This window comes from Leptonotus elevatus, chromosome 3 (assembly GCF_054856555.1).
Source record: "Leptonotus elevatus isolate MCC_2025b chromosome 3, RoL_Lele_1.0, whole genome shotgun sequence".
Taxonomy (NCBI): domain Eukaryota; kingdom Metazoa; phylum Chordata; class Actinopteri; order Syngnathiformes; family Syngnathidae; genus Leptonotus; species Leptonotus elevatus.
This window is the reverse complement of record NC_141241.1, coordinates 23,355,672-23,376,930: the sequence shown is the minus strand read 5'-3', so window position 1 is coordinate 23,376,930 and position 21,259 is coordinate 23,355,672. Positions and strand designations below refer to the sequence as shown.

Genomic DNA, 21,259 nt, shown 5'->3' with positions numbered 1-21,259 from the left:
CACCATTAAATGAAAAAAGTAATCAAACGTAAGCAATCCGTGTTCAATGCAAATTTGCATATAGTTTAAAATACTCAATCATGATTAAACCGAATTGTTCTTCAAGTCGTTTCAAAGAAAATGTCACCGGCTATATACGAATAACTCCAACAGGTGAGTAAAGATTCATCCGCCCTGCATCGTAAAGTAATCCCTCATCTGGGAGGTCACCTCCATGGTTCGGCCCGCCTTCCGTCGTTCAAGCGCGCATGCACGCATGAATATTTCACGTTACAGGTTTGTTGGAACAATCGAACGCCCGTCTGCGAAGCCGCTCTCATTTGGATCCAACAGAAATAATAAGGAGCTCGCCTAAAACGGCTGCTTAAATGTCTCATTAAAAACGCGGCCCGGTCAGCTCACGTTTCCCGCGGAAGGAGCAGACACAACGGCTGCACTGAGCCGGCCCGTGTAAATAATTAACAGGAGAGGAATAATTACAGTGTAAAATTGTAATTATTGGTGGGGGTGGCAGGGAAGCCTCTTGATGGTGAAAGACGAGATCAAGGATCATGTTTTGCATCAATATTGTAGAGAGGATGAGGACGCAGCTTGCCTAAAGAGTACAAAATGTATCAGTCTTCCTCATGCTCACCTATAGGCCTATAGGCTAAGGGCAGAAATGTTGCAAATATGCTGCCAGTAGCCATCAAAACACCCAATGACTTTGTGTCCATTTGTTTTTGTACATCAGATACTGCGTGATCACTTAAATTCAGTTTGGTTGACACTGTCAGAGACGTGGTATTGTTTAGCAATAAAGTTCCACGTGAACCCCCTTTGTGTATATATTAAAACACACACACACTTTTAAATAGAGCAGACATTGTCAATCAAAACTTGCATTATGTTTTTTGTAACTGCTCTTTTATTGAGTCCCATGCATGCAAATATGTGAAGTAACTCAACCTTTATATTTTACCGAGAAGCCAATTTGTCGTGTGTGGTCCCAAACATGGTGTTTTGTTAAATGTATGCCCTGTGCACCCGCCCATTTGTCAATTTCTGCCTTTTCCTCCCCCATGTTGTCGGCACACGACCACAAGGCTATGAGGCTGGGCCTGCAGGCTACTTTTTTGTGTGTGAGTGGCGGCCTGCAGCTGCTGCATTTAGCCATTTTGTTCAACTTCTATATGGACCCCCCACCACCCTTAAAAAAAAAGGATTAGGCTACATTTTGGCACTTGCTTCCATCTCCTGTTAAATTCAGGACTGCTTTTAAGCATCCCGATTTATGCTAATCACGACACAATAGTTAGGCTGCATAACCTACATTTTGTTTTCATTATTAACGTAACTGCCACTGTTGACAATTCCGAGATGACGTCACAAATCGCAATGGCGGTCAATTCGGTGAAATAAATCACTCATTGAAAAGCATTGGACTTTTGGATTGTTGTCATTTGATTTATGAGGATTATTTTGATTTAAAAATGTTATGCAATTGAGTTTAGCTACTCTAACAATCTGTGTGGTTTGTATGGACACAGGCAAAAGCATTACAATACGCCTTTTGTTATAAAGGAAGTATTTGCATTGAGTCATATTGGGGAAGAAAAATGCCCGGATGTTCGGAATTATCAACGACCATAATCAGTGGCAACTATAGCAAAGATTATTAATATACATTTTTGCGGATTAAATGCTACATAATTGTGCTTTTGACTTTCTTTTCTGCCATTATGTAAATATGATATCGTGACTCTGTGTACATCTATCCACAATGTTTACACATTCTCACATCATCATCCTCCCTCGGGGTAATAATCATAGTGGCCTATTAAAAAAAAAATTTAAACGTCATCTTGTATAGCCCCACCTCCTTCTGCCACACTGCTGAGGCCTCACATTGATTTGCGTAGCCGTGGAAGCCAAGCAGATGGTGGTGTAACTTGATAAATGAGCCGGGCCAATTGTCTTTCCTGGTGCACCCCTCAAAGTGCAGTCAGCTCAATCTGTTTCCTGTATGAAAACACTGGCTGTGGACCAATCTAAAGTGACACTGTGGCTCTTGGCGGCGGACAATGTGGGGTCCGGGGGCCCCCTTGCGGGATCTAGAGGAGCACATTTTTTGTTAAAAATATATACTGATACTGTCCCACAATAGTCTATATAGCAAAATATGTTTTTATTTCCAAATATGTCCATCAGAAACTAATTTCGTGTAACACGTATGGTACTAGTATGTTGGCCTTTCAGGGACAAAAATATGGTTGGTAAGACTTGCTGTAAGTTAGTGCGTTGTTACTGACTACAGCGCGTGTGTCATAAAATTGTGCATGATAAAGGCCTTTTTCAGTTTACAGTGTTGTTTAATTGTTTTGCACTACATCTTAAATTTGTCATTAGCCTACCCGTAAAAAATGTCATAACAGACACACATAAATCATCTAAAAGGACCCAATTTACATGTTCTTCGGCCTAAAATGTGTGGCACGCTTGGTCGTGTAGTGCGTCATTGCCGCACAATTATCCAAAGCGGTGTTTTGTTGCTCATCGCGACTGAAAGCGAGACGGCGAGAAAGGGAGCATTATTTTGTGAGAGAGGGGAGGAGAGTGAGCAAAAGAGAGAGGGAGAGCGAGAGAGGTGCCATGTGTTCGCTGTCTCGCCGCCATTCACCTCCCTGCTGGCCAACAGGATGGAGGCACCTTGTTTGCTGCAGCACGTGTGCACATAAAGTCAAATAACGCATCCAGCACCTTTTATACTATCTTGTGTCTGCTCGTTTGGTTTGCATTCACTTTTTTATTTATCGTTATATTTTTACGGCCAATTTGGGGGTGTCGTTTTTTGGAACAGAAGGTAAGAATTATATTGTTGGTTATCAATGTAATTATTGTTTTGGTATTTTTGCATGCTTAATCAAATTGTTTCCGTTTTTTTTAAATGTATTATTATTTTTTAAGGAGTGCCATGCTGTTTTCTGATAGCCTTATAGGCCCGCGTAAACGCGCGCAAAAGAGTAAATATGCGCGGGTGAATAAGGCAAGGTGGACCTGCTTCCTGCCAGTTAAAGGCTAATCCGTCCTGATGCTTTAATTATATATGGGCTTGGTCTTTTATTAACAATGCGAAGACGCACGGTTGGATCTGTGTAATTACCAGCAAAGGAGCTTACACTTGTTCTTTTCCTCCCCGCTAAGCGCATTGGTGCAGCTCGGGCTGCATTTTCCTGCTGTCCTTATCCGCCTCGACAGGTCTTATGTGGCTCTTTAAGTAGTTGGCTGATAAGTGCTGAGCCGATTTGGAAGATCAGAGAAGCAGCACATCCACTGCGCAGCACAAGGGGGACGTTACATAGAAGAGGAATAAACATAAGATCACTTTTGAATGTAGCTCAAAAAGGGCATCATTGATATATTCACTGCACTGACATTTCGTTTTGTGTGCAGTGTCACTCCAGTTTCCCATGTGCATGACAGGCTTCCAGGGATGGATTCGATACCCGGACAGCTTCGAGAGTCTGGAAGAGAAGCCAGCTCCACCCCGAGTCCCAAACGGGACGCCCCGTGCCTCCCAGGCCCCCTCAAGCCGAACCAAGTGAGCGAGACCTCCCTGTACGGGGTGCCCATCGTCTCCCTCGTCATAGACGGGAGGGAAAGACTGTGCCTGGCTCAGATTTCCAACACCCTGCTGAAGAACTACAGCTACAACGAGATCCACAACCGGAGGGTGGCCCTGGGCATCACCTGTGTGCAGTGCACCCCCGTCCAGCTGGAGCTCCTGCGACGCGCCGGCGCCATGCCCATCTCGTCCAGACGCTGCGGCATGATCACCAAGCGGGAGGCCGAGCGGCTCTGCAAGTCCTTCCTGGGGGCGCACAGCCCCCCCAAGCTGCCCGAGAATTTCGCCTTCGACGTGTCCCACGAGTGTGCGTGGGGCTGTCGGGGCAGCTTCATCCCGGCCCGATACAACAGCTCCCGGGCCAAGTGCATCAAGTGCACCTTTTGCAACATGTATTTCTCCCCAAATAAATTCATTTTCCACTCGCATCGCACCCCGGAGTCCAAGTACCTGCAGCCCGACGCGGCCAACTTCAACTCGTGGAGGCGCCATCTGAAGCTGACGGAGAAGAAGCCCTCGGATGATATCAACCACGCGTGGGAGGATGTCAAAGCCATGTTCAACGGGGGCAGCAGAAAAAGGACGCTTCCGATGGGGAGCTCCAGGGAGCAGTCGTCCATGAAAGCGCCGTCTTCCTCCGCGCTCGGCCGCACTTCTTCACCGGAAGTCCCTCGCAAAAGTTTACGTTGCAATGAGGATCAGGGGAGCAATAACATCTTGGCGAGCAATGCGAGGAGCTACCCCCTCATTCCGGTCCCCAGTAAAAACTTTGGCATGCTCCAAAAAATCCCCCCACCCTTATTCCCACACCACCCGTATAGTTTCGCTAGCTACGGCTTGTGTCCGAAAAAAAGTGACGGCGTGCCAGATGTGACTAAAAGCAACGTCCCCGGTGTGTTTTGGCCTGCTAAGGACGCCATTTACCCGGCTTTCCCCGTGTTTTGGCCCACGGCGAGCAGCCTCCCCATGCCGCCCTACCCAGCCAAACCTCCAGAGCTGCCCGGGCTCCGTCAGGCCGACCTCGACTTATCAGACCAAAGCGAACGGAGCGCAAACACCCCCAAAGACGGCCACCAGAACCACCATCAGCAGCAGGATGCGGCGGAGCGATGTCCCACTTCATCCAACAGGAACGACGACGACAGGTCCGGGGACGAGACGACTTCACACCGGAAAATCAGCTACATCTCCGCCTTCAGACCTGTCGTCAAAGACGCGGAGACCATCGCCAAGTTGTACGGGAACCGGGAGGGCTTCGGCGTGCGGCCCGGCTACCTCTCCCCGGACTTTGTCAGCGAGACGTCCAGCTATAGGTCCATGTCCCCGGACAGAGACACAGTGGACGACGACGACGACCCGGATGTGGATGTGGAGTCCAACAGGGGCGGAGAGGATGAAGAACCCATCCGGATCTCGCACCGTCGCGAGTCTCCCACGCCCGAGGCGCCTGAAGAGAGTCACGAGAAGGATGCACCTTGCAGCCCCCCTGTAGCATCACCCGAGGACTCGGTGCACACTGCAGGCTCATCTGATGAGGGCAAACTCACCCGGGATGGATCGCCTCTTCATCACGTAAGAAGGCATTAAACGCCTAAATTATACGTGAATTTGTACTTGCACATAATATTCAAACCCTCGAACCGGATGTTCGAAATGCATTAAAAAATATTGTATAGCATTTTAAATAATTGCATGCAAGTTATAAAATTTTAGCATTTATAAATCTTTTTGTTTACGCATGAGGCCTAAAATATATTATTCAAGTTGTATTTTATAATTATTATTATTATTATTGATATTATTAATCCATGGGCTCCTCATTTATTCACAGGGCATTTGCAGAGTCAAGGCCTCCATTGTGTAAATTTGAAATGACATGAAGTGTGCATGCGTGCGCCATTTTGCAGGTGTATGCGCATGAAAAGGACTGCCAAGTGCAAGTGGACGCCACGTTCGAGACGCCGAGTAGCCCTTGCAGAGCAAATGGTGATTATTTGGCCCATTTATCTTACCCGTGTGTGTGAATATGAAGCTTTTTCGTGCTCCTTTTCAAAACCCGCTCCAGTATTTTAATACATTTTTTTTCCAGGTGTGCACCACGATCAACGAAAAACACCTAATCAGGAACAAAAGGACAGACAAGGTATTTAATTTGTAAGAATGTTCATTTTTATATCTATTGCTTTAGCTATAATGTTTACAATATAGGCTACTTTCCCCCCCCCCCCCCCCCAAGATTACGTTAGTCATATTTTTTCTTTCTTTCTATTTTTACAGCTGAAGGAGCTTTGCGCATTGACATTAGCGTGCATGAACGAAATTTGGAGAACATGGCAAAAGGTAAAATAATTAGAAAACACATTTTATTTTTAAATTACTCATGTTTTCGGCATAAAAAAAAATTCATGCAATCATAGCAGAATTAAAATATGAAATTAAATGCCTTCAAAAGAACATTTCCGTTGCTGACTTGTGATTCACAAATGCACACACTTTAAATGCACGCATCTGCCCTGCTAAATATCATGTGGCACATTACACACGCGAATTTGCATCTTATGGGGCTAAAGCGTTCCCATAGGTGTTGCGCACTAAATCACAAGACATGGCCGTTTGGACGTATTATTGTAAGAGGAAATCGTTTAGAGGCTATTAATATTTTAACGAACACAGCCATAACCCCGAGGCGTGGCAGCTAATTATTTTTGAACGCTTGGAAAAACCCCGAGACCCAAATATCGGGGCCTGGTGTATAGCCTGCGGGCGCAAGGCGACAATTATGTGGCGCGCGCACGCACGCACGCACGCACGCACACGCACACGCACACACACACACACACACACACACACGACACGTGCGTGAGACCGGGAGGCGACGCGTGTTGTTGTAAATGCACCTCATGTCGTGGTTTGCTCTGGTATTCATGTGCATATTCAATATATTATTCGAATGGAGTGATGGGAAAATGGATGAGAAGATGACCTCATTATGCATGTATTAGAGAGGGACAGCTGCCTTCATTTCGATTTGGTCCTCTCACAAATGTATATTCAACAATAATGTGTGTTATTTGCATTACTATTATTATTTATTTATTTTTTAGCTACAGGCGACAGTCAAAATATTAGCCATATAGGCTACTGCAAATGTATCAATGAAATCACATGCGCAAGAAGTGTCAAGAGTGTATTTTTCGTTGATATCGTTTGTCTTCACAGAAGAGTTGCAGAAGCAGCTTGTGGAGCAGATGGAGCTGAGGAAAAAGCTGGAGAGAGAATTTCAACATTTAAAAGGTACACACTGAATGTAGAAGAGCGCCTTTCAGGAATGAGTCTTAAACTTCCGCAATATTTGCAATTCCTCAGATAATTTTCAGGATCAAATGAAGCGTGAGCTGTCCTACCGAGAGGAAATGGTCCAGCAGCTGCAGATTGTTCGAGGTTGGTGTCCCCCCCGCTTTATGCGCCAATAGGATACAACTTTGAAGCAGAAATAGATGAGTGCTCTTTCATTTAATGGGAACAGATGAAGGGATTTTTTTTAGACTCTATATTAGTCTATAAAAAATATATATATGTAAAAGTGAGATTTTCATATGTTTAAAAGTTGTGGATTCAGTTAGGTCGAGAAGTATTTGGACATAATGGCAACATGTACGATAACAATGGATTTGAAATGTGATGGACGTGTCAACGGAATTTGTGAGGTTTCATAAAAATCTGGCATTAGGAATTGTCATGCGGACGACCCCAAAATATAAGACATTTCACCCAAGTAAAGTCAATTTGTGGTAATATTTACAATTGTCCAAGAAACAGTTGGGTCAAAAGTAACCCAATGGATCAAAAATGAACTCATCCTCTTTATGGGTCAACTTGACACATTTCTTGACTCAAAGTTGGGTCAAATTTACCCAAGTAGAGGATCCTTCCATTTTTAACCCATTATTGGGTTATTTTTGACCCAACTTTAAAGTGAAGGATGTAAAAAGGTAAGAGTCAAATTTTGGGAGTTGATTTTAACTCCTGGAGTGTAATTTTAACATTTTCGGAGTTAATTATTGTTACTTTACAAAGTTGATCATCTGGCGGTAGATTAACTCAGCAGTCGACGAACAACGAATAGTAATTGCTACACACTAGTTTAGTGTAAAATCAACACTGACTCGTGTTGACTCGTACGGTCACAGTTGTTTTAACTCCACATCCATGTAAATAATTGAACACTTTCAAAAGTGTTGTTTTAACCACATTTAACGTGGACCAAAATAGACACTTTTTTTTTACCACTGCCAATTTTGCTGTGGCCTCTGCTACTGTCCCAATACTTTTGCATGTGTCCCTTATTTGTCTTTCCAACTCCAAGCATATTTCTCTCTTTGTGGTTGATTAGCCGAATAGATCTCCAAAACAAAAAGTGAAATTGAAACCACATTGTTTTGTTTGCCGAGGTTATTTCCCTCTAAATCATACTCTGGAAAATTGAATAGACAGCCCATTATGTGGCGCTGTATCGGTTACATGCACTAGACGGCAACTAAAGCCACCCGTTAAAGGATTGGCTTCGTGTTACACTTGTTTAAGTACACAAAGGGGGTCACTGTAAATATCATGAGGGCAAACAGCTACTCAATCCCTTATTTATTTATTTATTTTTTCATTCTGCACCGAGTTAGAAAAAAGAAAGGCTCATATAATAAAAGTTATTTAATTTTGTGTGCTACCATTTAAAAAAAAAAAATCATTTAAAGTTTTAAATAGGCGATGAAAGTGATTTTTTTTGTTGTCATTTGAATGTGAGCGGACATGTTCTTACTGATGGGCTGGTTCCTCCCCAGAAGCTCACGACGCCCTTCATCATTTCTCCTGCAAGATGTTGAGCCCTCGCCAGTGCACTGGAGCCTGCACCTTTAAACCCCCCCTGCTGCCTCCTTAAACTCCAGCACAACCCCTTTACCCTCACACACACACACACACATATAAAAATCACCTCTATAGATCCACTGGTGATTGTCGCACTTGAGTGAGCAGGATTTTATTTCAGCAGTGTTGAGATTCCATAGCAAAGAATCCAGCTGCTATTTGACTATTCTGAAAATGAGGCGAAAGCACTATATACAGTATATACCACGTGACAATGTGCAATGGCATGTTTAATTGTGATAAGTTATCATTCCGCTTTTTATTGCTTGTCTTCATTGACATTTCTCTTTCCGATTATTTGTACCACCGTATGTGTTGTAAAGCACTTTAAATGGGCAACATCTCTGCTTTTGTCGTCCTTTATATACCAAATGGTCATATTAGAAGAAAAAAAAAAACCCCGAAGGATGTTTATGTTGAAAAGGAAGCACTTACTTCAACAGATCATAATGTATGTTTGAGATCATGCAATAAAAAGATTTTCTCTCACCATGTGTCACGATGCCCCCTTTCCCCGCCAGTAGTAGCCTGCCACCTACTGGAGCCATAGAGAAGAACATCCTATCGCCTGTTAGTCTATTTGACTTGAACATGATCTCTTTCATTAGGCGCCGACATGAGCAAGCAGTCAACTTATAATGTTTGACATGGTGTCAGGGGAGCAGGCGGATCTAATAGTGAAATCTAATTCTTCTGAAGGGAGTCCTAATAGATATCGATTGTGCCGCTGTGAGTCCCTGGATGCTCCCATGCTGAGACATAATGTCACTGAATTGACACACAATGAATGTTAATTTTCTGTGATAGCGGATGCCTGCCCGAGCAAAGCCTTTTCTTTATGCAAAAACTCTTTAAGGTCATTTTGTGGTAGTTTAAAGAAAGCGGCTGAAAAGCACTTATGATCATTTATTTACGGATCATTTCATAATAAGACTTAAAGACACTTGAGCTCAGTGTGTAGTAGGGGTGGGAACGATAGTCGTTGTTTTTTTTTATTTAAATGTATCAATCAGCGTGTTAAAAAGATTCGGAATCGATTCAGAGCATGGTTATCATAGTTTTGGAATTTGCATTCTAGTTCGTTTTGATTTAGTTTTGAGTTTAAATTTTTTTTTTCAGGGTGCTTCTGTTAGTTTTTATTTGTTTTAGATATTTAAAAAAAAAAAAGCTCAGTTTTAATTAGATTCAGTCTTTGTGCACCATATTAAAAAAACAACACAATGGTAAAATTAGAAAAAGTATAACGCATTTCTTACCTAATGTTGAGTTAAATGGAAAAAGCAGGCAAGATAAGCCATTAGGGACAAAAGTCAAGCATGAAAATTTGTCGCCTCGGAGCGACGTCATTGAAAGTACTTTTCTTTTGCCTACTGCTAGATGACGTCTTCTGTGTGACACACTTTCAAACGTCTTTATTCCGGTTAATATAGAAAAAATCTGCTTAAAATCATCAGGCATTAAATTAATTACAAAAGACTAAAACGAAGGACATTTTCACTATAATTATAGTTAGTTTTGTTTAGTTTTGTAAACATAAAATGTAGTTTCAGTTAGTTTTCGTTTTTTAAAAAGCATTTTCGTTTTTATTTTATTTTGTTCACGAAATTGTTCTTTGAACTTTGGTTTTATTTTTTTCATTAGTTTTCGCTAACTAAAATAACCTTGATTCACAGGTATTAATAATCGATTTTGAAAGTTAAAAAACAAACAAACTAAAAGCCGTCAACATTTTTAAAAATATAAATGCCAATCTAGACTTTGTTATGTCTTAAAGCATGTTTATTGAACCATTTTCCGACTTTTCAAAATGTACAAGTTTTTCTGTTTTTTTAATCTTAGAAAATAGACAATCCTTTCAAATTTCTAACAAAACGTTCAGGGAGCTCTCAAGGTAATCAGTACGTCTTAAAAAGTGAAAACTTAAACAAGTAAATCCATATCTCTCTAGTTTAATACAGTAAATATTTTTTCCCAAAATGTAAAAACACCTGAAATTTTGAACTTTCACATTACTTTGTTTTAATGTCGAAAAAAACAAAAGGTTTCCAGGGTCAGCATAATCTCTGAAAATGTAAATAAATAGTACTCTGAGATTAAAATAGTTTTAGATATACCTTTTATCGGACGTCAGATAAAAAAAAAAAGAGGCTGATACCGATATTTGTCAAAATGCTCAATAGGGTGTATCCTTAGTTTGAGCAATAAACATAACTACATGCATAAAAGTAAAGAATCTAATAAATGTTTATGTATGACATTCAGTATACTTGTTCATGTCAAAATATTTTCTTTCTCATTTTAAATTATGCAAGTAATTAACTGATTAGAAAAAGAGGAGGATGAGAGCGTGCAGTGGATCAAATAATGTTGAAGACGTCCTCATAACATTAATTGTTGAAAGACTTAGCACATGACAGGTGCTCGTCAATTTTGGTGGGCAAAAAATGTTGATAAAAAAGCCTTTTTAATAAAGCGATTAATCGTGATTAATCAAAATTCTAAGATGTGATTAATATGATTTAAATTTTTTATCATTTGACAGCTCTAGTTTATTTTAATATGTTTTTGTAAATGTGTTGTTATAGGAGAAGTTCGACATTTGTTGCAGCAAATGCTGCCATTGACACTTTTTGAAATTTGTGTTGACACACTAATGTATACCAGGTTGCCTTCCCTCTTTAATACAAGTCAATGTGTGAAATATAAATCCTTGCTCTTCCTTGAGTTCTGCAATTGTTTTAAAAAGGTATCAGTGTTTTACATAGACTATAACATGTCAGCCAATGTAGTGATCGAATCGTGGCCTCGGAATCAAATCAAATCGTGAGGTACCCATAGATTCCCACCCCTAGTAAGTAGTGAAAATATTTAGTTTTTTATTAGTGTTTTTTTGTGGCAACACTAGTGCCAGAAAAGAACAAGCTTGATGACCAAAGAACACGCAAAATCAATTTGAGTTAAACTTTCCAGTTTAAAACTTGGCATGCGACCCCATCCCCACTGGCTTCATGTGAGAGATTATTATTATTATTATTATTGTACATACCAAAACATTCCCTGATTTTATGACCTCATATCTAAACCAGTGGTTCGATCGAACCCCAGGGCTTCGGTGAGTCAGTCTTAGAGGATCGGCGCAGGTCAAGACACACACCTGACTCATGATTTGCGATAATGTGCAGGTGATTACGCTACATTGCTTGGCCTATCTGTGCTGCAGGGAATTTGGTGCGCTGAGTAGTCGACTTGAGAGACTGTTATGATGGTACGTCGTGTGATTTATTTGCTATTGTAATGTCTTCACACTAACTATGTCAAACAAAAAAAACTAATAATGAAAGTCATTGGACGAATATCTGGAATATGACTTCACCTGTATAACGGAATGTATGGTGTTCCACAGGGTTCAATTATAGGGCCTCTGCTGTTTTCATTCTATCTTCTGCCCCTGGGTTCCATCTTTAAAAAAACAAACAGCTGTGTTTAGTTGAATGATGGGAGTCAGCTTCCTAACTGCATTCTAGTCCAGCACAACTAGCTATCTAGCAAACTAAAGGAACACTTCCTTAACTCATTCACTGCCATTGACGGCTATTGACGTAAAAAATTCATTTGAACTAGTTCTGCAGTTTAACATTTTTTCAAGTTTTGTTAGCAAGAGTATGAAAACCTAGATTTTTTTAAATTGTACATTTAGAACAGATATCAAATTTATGATTAGTTGTGAGCTATCTATTGAAGTCATGCGATTAATTACAATTACAAATTAGGAGCGTCGGGCGATTAAAATCATAATTAATTGCATGACTTTACAAGTTAACTCCCGATTAATCACAATTTTTTCATTATGTTCTAAATGTACAATAAAAAATAATCTAGGTTTTCATACTCTTGTTAACAAAAGTGGAAAAAATGTTAAACTAATAGAAATAGTTCAAATAAAATGTTGACGTCTATAACCGTCAATGGCAGTGAATGAGTTCAGATGCATGGACCACAACCCAGAGCCAGATTTGACGAAAAGGCTACTTTAAGTAAACCATATGCCTATGTCTTGAATTTAGAAAGAGAAAAAATATCACATTTAATTTTTTCCAAAAAAGAACGGTTTTGTGAATGAGCATAGGACATTGGTGGGGTTAGAAAAACCCACTGGTCTAAACCAATTGTTAATTACTGTATCCCATCAGCTATGAGCGCTTATGTGGACATGCTGCATCATGAGCAGCGCTGTGGTGTAATGGTTAGGATGTCTGCCTCACAGTCTCGAGAAAATGTTAATACAGCTTGAAAAAAAAAAAAAATCAGCTACTGTAAATAAACAATCAGGTGACCAGCATGTTGAGTGAAATCAGGCAATGTTTATACACAAGTGTGTATTAGACATTGTATCAGTGTTAATGTTATAAATCGACTGACAAACTTCCCTGTCGATTGTTTCATTTATGTTTTTGACCACATTTTCTATTGTTTGCGCCATTACTGTGAGCATGTCTTGATTTCTGTTCATCCAATGCGCTTTTCTTTCTTTTTTTTTTGTTAGTCAGACAATGAATGCATTTGCACGGCTAATATCCAAACCACATTCAGTCTCAGCTCTCATGCGTTACCACCAGTGACATTGTTTGACCGTATTTGCTGGGATTATTTCTAAACCCGTATAAACATGTGTGGTCACATACACCTGTCCCATCTCTGACCATAACAATACAACAGATGGCAGATAGACTGTACGTACTGTTAGAATAAAACTTATTTCAAATTAAACGGTTTGACTTGTTTCATTATAGAATCTTTTGTGGATGAGGCTTAATGTGAGATTAGATTAAAGACAACAAGCTAATTGTTTTTCATTTGTGTGCTGTGTACGTTACATTAAAGGACAGAAATGCCAAAAATATAACATCTACATTGAAAAGAGATAATTGGGTTAAAAAAAAAAAGAAGAAAAAGAAGCAAGGATGCTCATTTTCTTGGGCTCTTCATTTGACGTACTTAGGCGCCACCTAGTGGCTTAAAATGAAAACTACTGTGCCAGGACAGCACAGTGCAGAAATGATTTCTGATGTATTTTGTTATTTTGTTCAGGTAGTTTTCTGAATGAATGTATTATATGGGAAAGTATATTGCAAAAACAGAAATGTATTTTGGTGCTTAATTATGCAACACACAAAAGCATGCCTCGTGAATGGTGGGGTGTTTATTACGATTAATATAAAAGCTTATTAACGCGCCGAAATCACAATGAATATAATTCATGACTTTGACTCAAATGTATTCGGAAACAAAAATGTACGGTACACTATCTTTTTATCGAATTGTAGTGTAGTGTTTGTGAACGTTACCCAGTGGCTGGGTGCACGCTCACGAAGCGCCGTGCGCGTCACCGTGGACTGGCTTCCCCACCACGCCTGCGCAGAGAAATACAAGATGGCGGAGAGTGCGGAACTGAAGGTAAGGCGCAGCCTGAAATCGGGATCGTTTTCTGCGCTTGCCGAATCTTCACTTGTCAAGTCACTCGTTGCTCTGCCGCTTTAAGCGTCCGTGCGCTGAGATTTAGTCCGATTTGACGTTTACGGCGCAAACAGTCAGGCAACTTTACTGAGTGCACGAGCGAGCGTGTTTATGTTGATATGGAGACTCGCTGGTTTGGCTGAAGTGGACGGACCCTTTCCACCCCCCAGTTCAGCGACTGCTGAATGGGCGGGCATCAGTGTTTCGCGTTTTATCAGTGCGGATAAAACGTGCATTTTGGAAGCAGGCGTGCAGATGTCGGCGAGCGAGCCATTTGTTTCACCGGCCGACTGTCAAGACTGCCACACTGGGCTCCAACATGACAGCGGCTTCGTGTGTGTGTGTGTGTGCGCGCGCGCGCGCTGTTCACGTTGACAAAAAAAAATCACCTCACACTCATCGTGTATTGCACATTTGTTGACACGGCTCAAACGATTTGTCAAGCGCTTGACGTCGTAGTTTATTTACTCGTGACGCTCAGGTTACCTGTTGATGATAAGAGTAGTGCTTTGGCGCCTCCTGAACCGTTAGACACGCCAAATAGCACAATTTTCGTGCACCTTGTTCTCTTATTTAACATTTGATACTTCATTGCTCTTCTTAAGTAAACATTTTCACTTCTTTGCTTGTCATATTGCGCTTGCTACTTTTTTCAACAAAGTCCGACCGAGTTGAGATATTGATTGATTGAGATTTTGGTGTCTTATAAGGCAGAAAAAAAACCAGGGGTAGCAGCAACATGCACAAACGTGAACCAGGGATCATAGATTCGGAGAAGCAAGATATTTCTCACCCGTGGCCTAATTTGGGAGAAAGGTTAGATGTTGTCAATGTTGTTCCAGCCTTAAAAACTGCGAGTCTTCAAAAATGCTCCTGCTAATCTGACAGAACAAATACTGGCGGGGTTCATATGATCCTTTTTAGCATTTCTGGTTCCTCTTGTTGTCAAAGCTTGTGGAATACATTGTTTTGCATAAAGGTTGAGCCAACACTTAAACTGCAACATGTGAGATGAAACATTATTTTTCCCCACCCCGTAGTACACGCACTGTGGTTAGTAAGAAAAAAAGGGAAGTTTTTCTTCCCCCTGAAACAAATATTTTATGTATGTGACAAAAAGCAACACTTTTGTACTCAGTAAAAAAATTTTAGCTTGTGTTTAATAAAACCCCCAAAACCTGTAATCAGTACTAGACTAACTGTGGCAGAGATCGAACCTCCAATTATTGATCTGTGTCTTAGTCTATTTATAGACATTACCCTGTTGTGTTTCCACTTGGGATATGTTGTTATGTTTTATTTCAGAGCCGATACCGATTATTAGTAGCCAAGGTAATAGAAGAAGAAGGCAGATAATCCGATCTTTGGAGCCAATAGTCATTTGCAGAAAAAGGGATTATATCCATCCATCCATTTTCCTCACCGCTTATCCTCACTAGCTGTCAATGGGCAGAAGGCGGGGTACACCCTGAACTGGTCGCCAGCCAATCGCAGGGCACATATAGACGAACAACCATTCGCACCCACAATTACACCTATGGATAATTTGGAGTGGTCGCTCATCGGCCTACCATGCATGTTTTTGGAATGTGGGAGGAAACCGGAGTACCCGGAGAAAACCCACACAGGCACCGGGAGAACATACAAACTCCACACAGCGAGGAATCGAACCCTGCACCTCAGGACTATGAAGCGGACGTGCTAATTAGTGCTTCACCGTGCCGAAAAAGGGATAATATTGGCGTCAAAATTGTTAATAGTACAAACTTCAACACTGATTAAAGTTAAAGCATATGTTTGCTAAACAGCTTTTCGGATTTGCAAGTTGCATTTTTTTCTTTTCTTTTCTTTTTAAAATATTTGACAATGGACATCTTTGTTTTAAAATTCAAACAAAATAGCAGGGTTGGCTCCCAGGCTCAGTAGCATGACTATAGAAAGTTACATGAATGCTTAAACAAATAAATCGCTACCTTAAGTTTTCCAAAATCAGTGGGTTTTCTAAAATGTCAATATACAGTTACTGAAATGTTAAAATTTCACTTATCTTTGTTTCCAGTTCAAAGAAAACAAAGAGTTGAGGAAGTTCCCAGAGTTCTCATGCGGTGCTAAAATATTAAAGTTTTAAATTGATCTCTTATCAGCGGATGCTTCAAAATGCCAAATGTTGGTGCCGAAAATGTGCCTGCCCCTTGTTTCTGTGGATTTCCACCACAGGACAGGAGCAGGGAACTTTTTCAGTTGCTTTGACACTAAGATGTATGAAAAGAATGTGGCAGCATCTGGATTGATGTTAAGCGCGTCTGCCTCACAGCTCTGGGTTTGAATCTCAGTTCTCGGCTGCCGTCCTGTGTGGCGTTTAAATGTTCTTCCCATGCCGCCTGTATGAGTTTTCACCAGGTACTCCGACTTCCCCCCACATTCCAAACACCACATGCATGTTAGATTAAGTGAATACTCAAAATAGCCCATAGTTGTGAGTGTAAGTGGTATTTTATTTCTGTATGTGCCCTATGATTGGCAGTCCGGGGTGTACCCACCCAACCCAGCCTCTCACCCACAGCCAGCTGGGATAGGCTCCAGCTCACCCGTTACTCTCTGGACAAGCTCAACAGAAAATGGATGGCTCAAACAAATGACTGTTATTTTTATATCGCAAGCTTTCCCCCCCCCCCAGTTCCTCTCAGGTTTTATTTTTGCTCGGTCAAAAAGTCATAGATTCCCCACCAATGCTGTGGTTGTTGCTTTGTGCCAGCTGATTTTGTCAGTGTATACTGTAGGGGTGTGCCAAAAAATCGATTCTCAGAAGAATCACGATTCTCATTTAGTACGATTCAAAATCGATTTTAAATGCCCCCAAATCGATTTTATTTAAATTATTTTATACTCTCTTGTCTTCCCTTTGTTTGTGTGCCTTTATTGGGAGCACTGTTCATGTTGTACCCGATTTGGCCACTTAGGGGCAGTGTGGTACCATACGGTCTGATACACTGTTAAGTTGTAGCCACATTAGAGAGCAGAAGGAAAAAGTCACTGTCAAGTTATTCCAATAAAAGTTTTTTTTTTTTCCAGGGTCGAGCCGTTCTTTTGAGTAATAAAAGTGCCGCACAGTAAAGCACTAATTAGTAGGGGTGTGCCAAAAAATCGATTCTCATAAGAATCACGATTTTCATTTAGTATGATTCAGAATCGATTTTTAATGTCCCAAAATCGATTTTATTTCAATTGTTTTATACTGTCTTGCCCATGTTTGAGTGTGCCTTTATTGGGAGCACTGTTCATGTTGTACACAATTTGGCCACTAGGGGGCAGTGTGGTTCCGCTCATTCTGATACACTGTTAAGTTGTAGCCACATAGAAGCAAAAAGTAATGATCAAGTTATTCCAATAAAAGTTTTTTTTTTTTTTTGCAGTGTAGGATGTTAACTCTTTGACTGCCAGACGTTTTCAGAAAAGGGATGCCGCCAGTGCCAGCCGATTTAAGCATTTTGACTGATTTTCAAGGTCCACAGAAAATGTTCTGTTTGGACTATGGAAACACACGTACTACCAAATGAAAGATTGGACTTTCATCTTTCATCAGAAAAAAAGAGTTTGTTTCTACCTTATTCCGTTCTTTAGTAATCAACAATAGAAAATGGTTAGTTTGACCCAATTTCGCCCGTGTTGGACCAAAATACGGAGAAATCAAGCTTTTAGTGAAACGATATTATTTCATGCATTCTAGTGAATTTGACACTTCTTTTTGTCCATGAATGATGCCACAAACACCTAAATAGTGCTTTACTTCTATAAAACACTACCACCAAGAATGAAAAAGTGTTTTTTGATAGCAAAATACGTTTATTTACATTCAACAGTGTAACAATTTGACAACAATTTGGCAAACTATTTACAAATGTGTGCAACTGTGGTGCTATTTACAAATATGTGGATGTTTCAACGACAGTTTTTCTTTTTGTAACACTCTCCTGCGTGCAAAGAGACGTAACAGCATTTGCACAACAGATTGCCTCTTCGCGTGTGCCACTTTCTTGCAGGCCGTTTTTTTCCGGGGAATAGCAAGTATATACTGCAGTGTGTCATCACGTCTAATATCAGGATCATGCTACGGTTACGTTACGGTGGTGTTACGTCTCGCTTCCCCGTGTCCTTCAGTTGCTATACCGGGTTGGTCGGAGATGTTCTGATCCATTTTATCCACTCCATTCATGGTGGCATCGTAGTCCAGAAACAGTGTCTTCTCCGTGATCAGACTGTACCCGCTCCTCCGATGAATATGCATTGGACTCGGGGTACTCTTCATTGTCCGATCGAATGTCCGCTTGTGCAGCTCCGCGTTTTCCGGCCTTAGCAGCGCTAGCCGCGCTAGCCGCGCTAGCCGCGCTTTGCCGGTGGGGCTTACTACGTGTTCATAACAGTCACGTTGGCGTAGAGTCATCTTCATCATCATCATCAATCTGCATTGGTCGATGCCAACTCTCCATCGCCCGATCGAATGTCCGATTGTGTAGAAGTACCCGGCCGGCTATTGTGCGCGTTTTCCGGCCTTAGCAGCGCTAGCCGCGCTAGCCGCGCTTAGCCGTGAGGCTTACTACGTGTTCATAACAGTCACGCCAAAGCTTCCAACTTTGGCGTAGAGCTCGTTGTCATCATCATCGTTGACATCAATGCGCTTTTTAGTATTGATTGATGCTTTCCGTCTTTGAAAAAAATGCTCAAGCTGAGCTGCTTGTAACCGGTTGCTTGGTCAAGCCATTGTGGCTTGGATCAGCCATTGTCTCCTCAACACTCTAGCTCCGCCTCACGTCTTCTACTGACGCCCACGGTGGGCGGCCCATCCAACCTTGTGCAAAGAGAGTCATCGCTGCCCTCTAGGGGCCAAAACGAGTCTTTGACTAATCAGATCAGCCTGATTCTTTCAGCACAGCTGCCCAAGGCTTTCCTGCACCCGTTTTTGAAAAAAAAAAAAAAAAACATAGGGGACGTCTTTTAACGTCCTCGGCGCCCTTCCCTAGGTTTATGCTAAACGTTTTATAACGTTTATGGCAGTCAAAGAGTTAAGATGCTACTCTATACATTCCTGAAGCGTTTTGTATGAATAGTTGTTCTTTTGAGTGATAAAAGTGCCACGAGTAGCTCGCTAATTAGCATTAGCGAGTCAGACTGGAGTCGATCATTACGATTCCTTGAACATCTATAAATTAAAGCAAAAATCATTGTCAATCAAATCATTTTGAATCAAAAATGGTTCTTAACCGAAAATCGATTCTGAATCGAATCGCGCACCCACAAATCTGAATCAAATCGAATCGTGAGACATTCAATGATTCCCACCCCTAGTATACTGTATATACCACAACCCCTATAATGGTGTGATTGAAAAGGGAAGGCAGAAAAGGTTAACACAAGTACCGACTTGGCTGCATAAAATCTCGTCTGGGGAAAAAAAAATCTAAAGAAATGTTAACTTGGGACAGCAATGTAAATCCAGTCAACGTTGGATGAAAAGCTAGAACGTGAATGTTTAAATGTGCCTAAAAGTTTGGTGGTATGATTGATGCCCTGATAAATTAGTCACTGGTTTCCTCTCTGCTCGAGGCCATGTTTGCTTTAGTTATTATATTTGGAGGCTTTTTCAGGATGTGTGATGTGCATCTTGGTGTTTTATAGTTTGTGAGGACAAAAAGAAAGCTCACATGAAACTGATTTGATCTAGACAGGTAGCTATTTCTGTACTCTGTATAAAATATCATTGAAAATCAACAGGGTTCTTGCATTGAGAGATAATCCATGAAAGTCTGAAGATTTGTTTTGTAGCGTGCTGATAAGAAATTAATTTCTGGCTGAGTGGTGCAAATCCTACATTATAAAGTTGCTTCTTTGGGATTAAATTAAGAGACGAAATCTCCAAGGTCGAACACCAGCTGTACTGGGGAAGTCAGAATACAAAAATGTCCTCTCTCTCTCATAGTGTACTTAAAAAAAAAAAAAACATAATACACTTAATTAAAATAATAGAACATCACGAATGCAACTGTTTGTGCGTCATAATTAATAGATTGCAGCTCCTTCTGGTGTGTGCGGCGTGGTAGTTTCACAACTAATATAAGTGACTCTGTAAACTGCACTAATATTAGTTGTTTTTCCGTCAGTGATGTACCCGGGGGGTCATAGGGTGTTTCGGGTCTTACATCAGACACCCTCACCCGGGCGACCCAGCCGGGAGTGATCAGGCCCCGACTTGTGTCGATTAATCGTCAGTTAATTATTGAAGTCATGCGATTAATTACGATGAAATGTTTTAATCGACTGACACCTCTCGTAGAAATATAATACATGAAAAGTAAAAAACACCTATTACTTTAGTTTGGCCATAGTGAGTGTAGTCACCACAGTTGTATGCATGACGTGGTTACCAAGCCAACGAGCTTGGTGTCATGATCACTTCACAGGTTTTTGAAGCCAATTGGCGGTGGTTGAAAATCAGAGTTAATGCTCCTACAACTGCTTCCTGCTCTAAGATGAACAGTCCGTTAAAAGGGTTTACATTGTTCAAGCTGCCGAAGAGGTGCATGCGCGTGTTCTCTGTTTGCATTGACTTGACATATGGGTTGTGGGCTACAATACGACCATCAACAAATTCCATGTTGGGTTTGAAGTCACCTACTGGGATGGGTCACTCTCAGGCGTTTGTTTGGATGTTTGAAATTCCAATTTCTTGACATCACTAGTCTTGTTAATAATGTCCACTTCCCCTCTCTCTTTTGTTGAGACAAACAAAGAGTACCTTGTATCTAAAGTGTAAACAATAGTGACCCCCCCCCCCCCCCTTCCCTACCTAAAAGCCAAAAATGTGTTAACCTTCCCCTTGACAGAACTCGTAGATGCAGTGAAAATTGAACTAGTTTTCACATGACACATAAACAGAAAAGCTGTTGTCAACCAGAAAAAAGCTTGTTGTAGTCTTTGGAGGCTATAGTGAGGACATGGCACGCGCGTTAATGTTGCAGGCTCACAGAATTCACTTCAGGAAAATTATTTCTTGATTATGCAGCAAGGGAAAAGTGTCCTTGTGGGATACTATTGCCTAAATGTATTCTGACTGGTGGTTTTGGTGGGCAAGCAAAATTTCAAAATGCTTCATTGTATAGATATATCAATATATTATCCATGTACTATATCTTGGTTATTAACGCAAGAAGGAAAATTGTGTCA

The 21,259-nt window shown here is 41.1% G+C and overlaps 2 protein-coding genes across 6 annotated transcripts in view; both read left to right on the top strand.

Annotated features, from left to right (window-relative positions):
* Positions 1 to 2,675: 2,675 nt before the first annotated feature.
* On the top strand, positions 2,676 to 9,096 carry LOC147177473 (SKI family transcriptional corepressor 1 homolog-B-like). Of its 5 annotated transcripts, none has more exons than XM_086072368.1 (8): positions 2,676 to 2,842; positions 3,463 to 5,176; positions 5,512 to 5,590; positions 5,694 to 5,747; positions 5,882 to 5,944; positions 6,824 to 6,898; positions 6,971 to 7,045; positions 8,443 to 9,096. In XM_086072368.1, the coding sequence occupies exons 2-8, from the start codon at positions 3,473 to 3,475 to the stop codon at positions 8,538 to 8,540; spliced, it is 2,148 nt and encodes a 715-aa protein (XP_085928494.1). In that variant the 5' UTR covers positions 2,676 to 2,842; positions 3,463 to 3,472; the 3' UTR covers positions 8,541 to 9,096. The 5 variants fall into 5 exon arrangements, with proteins under 5 accessions (XP_085928494.1, XP_085928493.1, XP_085928495.1 ...); XM_086072367.1 differs by having other exon boundaries at positions 3,433 to 5,176; XM_086072369.1 differs by lacking the exon at positions 2,676 to 2,842 and having other exon boundaries at positions 3,258 to 5,176; positions 8,446 to 9,096.
* Positions 9,097 to 13,958: 4,862 nt separating this feature from the next.
* LOC147177472 (E3 SUMO-protein ligase PIAS1-like) overlaps positions 13,959 to 21,259 on the top strand; it is a 62,871-nt gene continuing 55,570 nt past the window's right edge. The window contains exon 1 of the mRNA XM_086070774.1: positions 13,959 to 13,981. The gene's annotated coding sequence lies outside the window, so the exon portion shown is untranslated. The remainder of the gene's footprint in view (positions 13,982 to 21,259) is intronic.

Coding starts and splice junctions, on each gene's coding strand:
- LOC147177473 (XM_086072368.1), top strand. CDS start 3,473: ATGGATTCGATACCCGGACAGCTTCGAGAGTCTGGAAGAGAAGCCAGC. Junction 5,591..5,693: donor TAGCCCTTGCAGAGCAAATG/GTGATTATTTGG, acceptor TTTTTTTTCCAG/GTGTGCACCACGATCAACGA. Junction 5,748..5,881: donor GGAACAAAAGGACAGACAAG/GTATTTAATTTG, acceptor CTATTTTTACAG/CTGAAGGAGCTTTGCGCATT.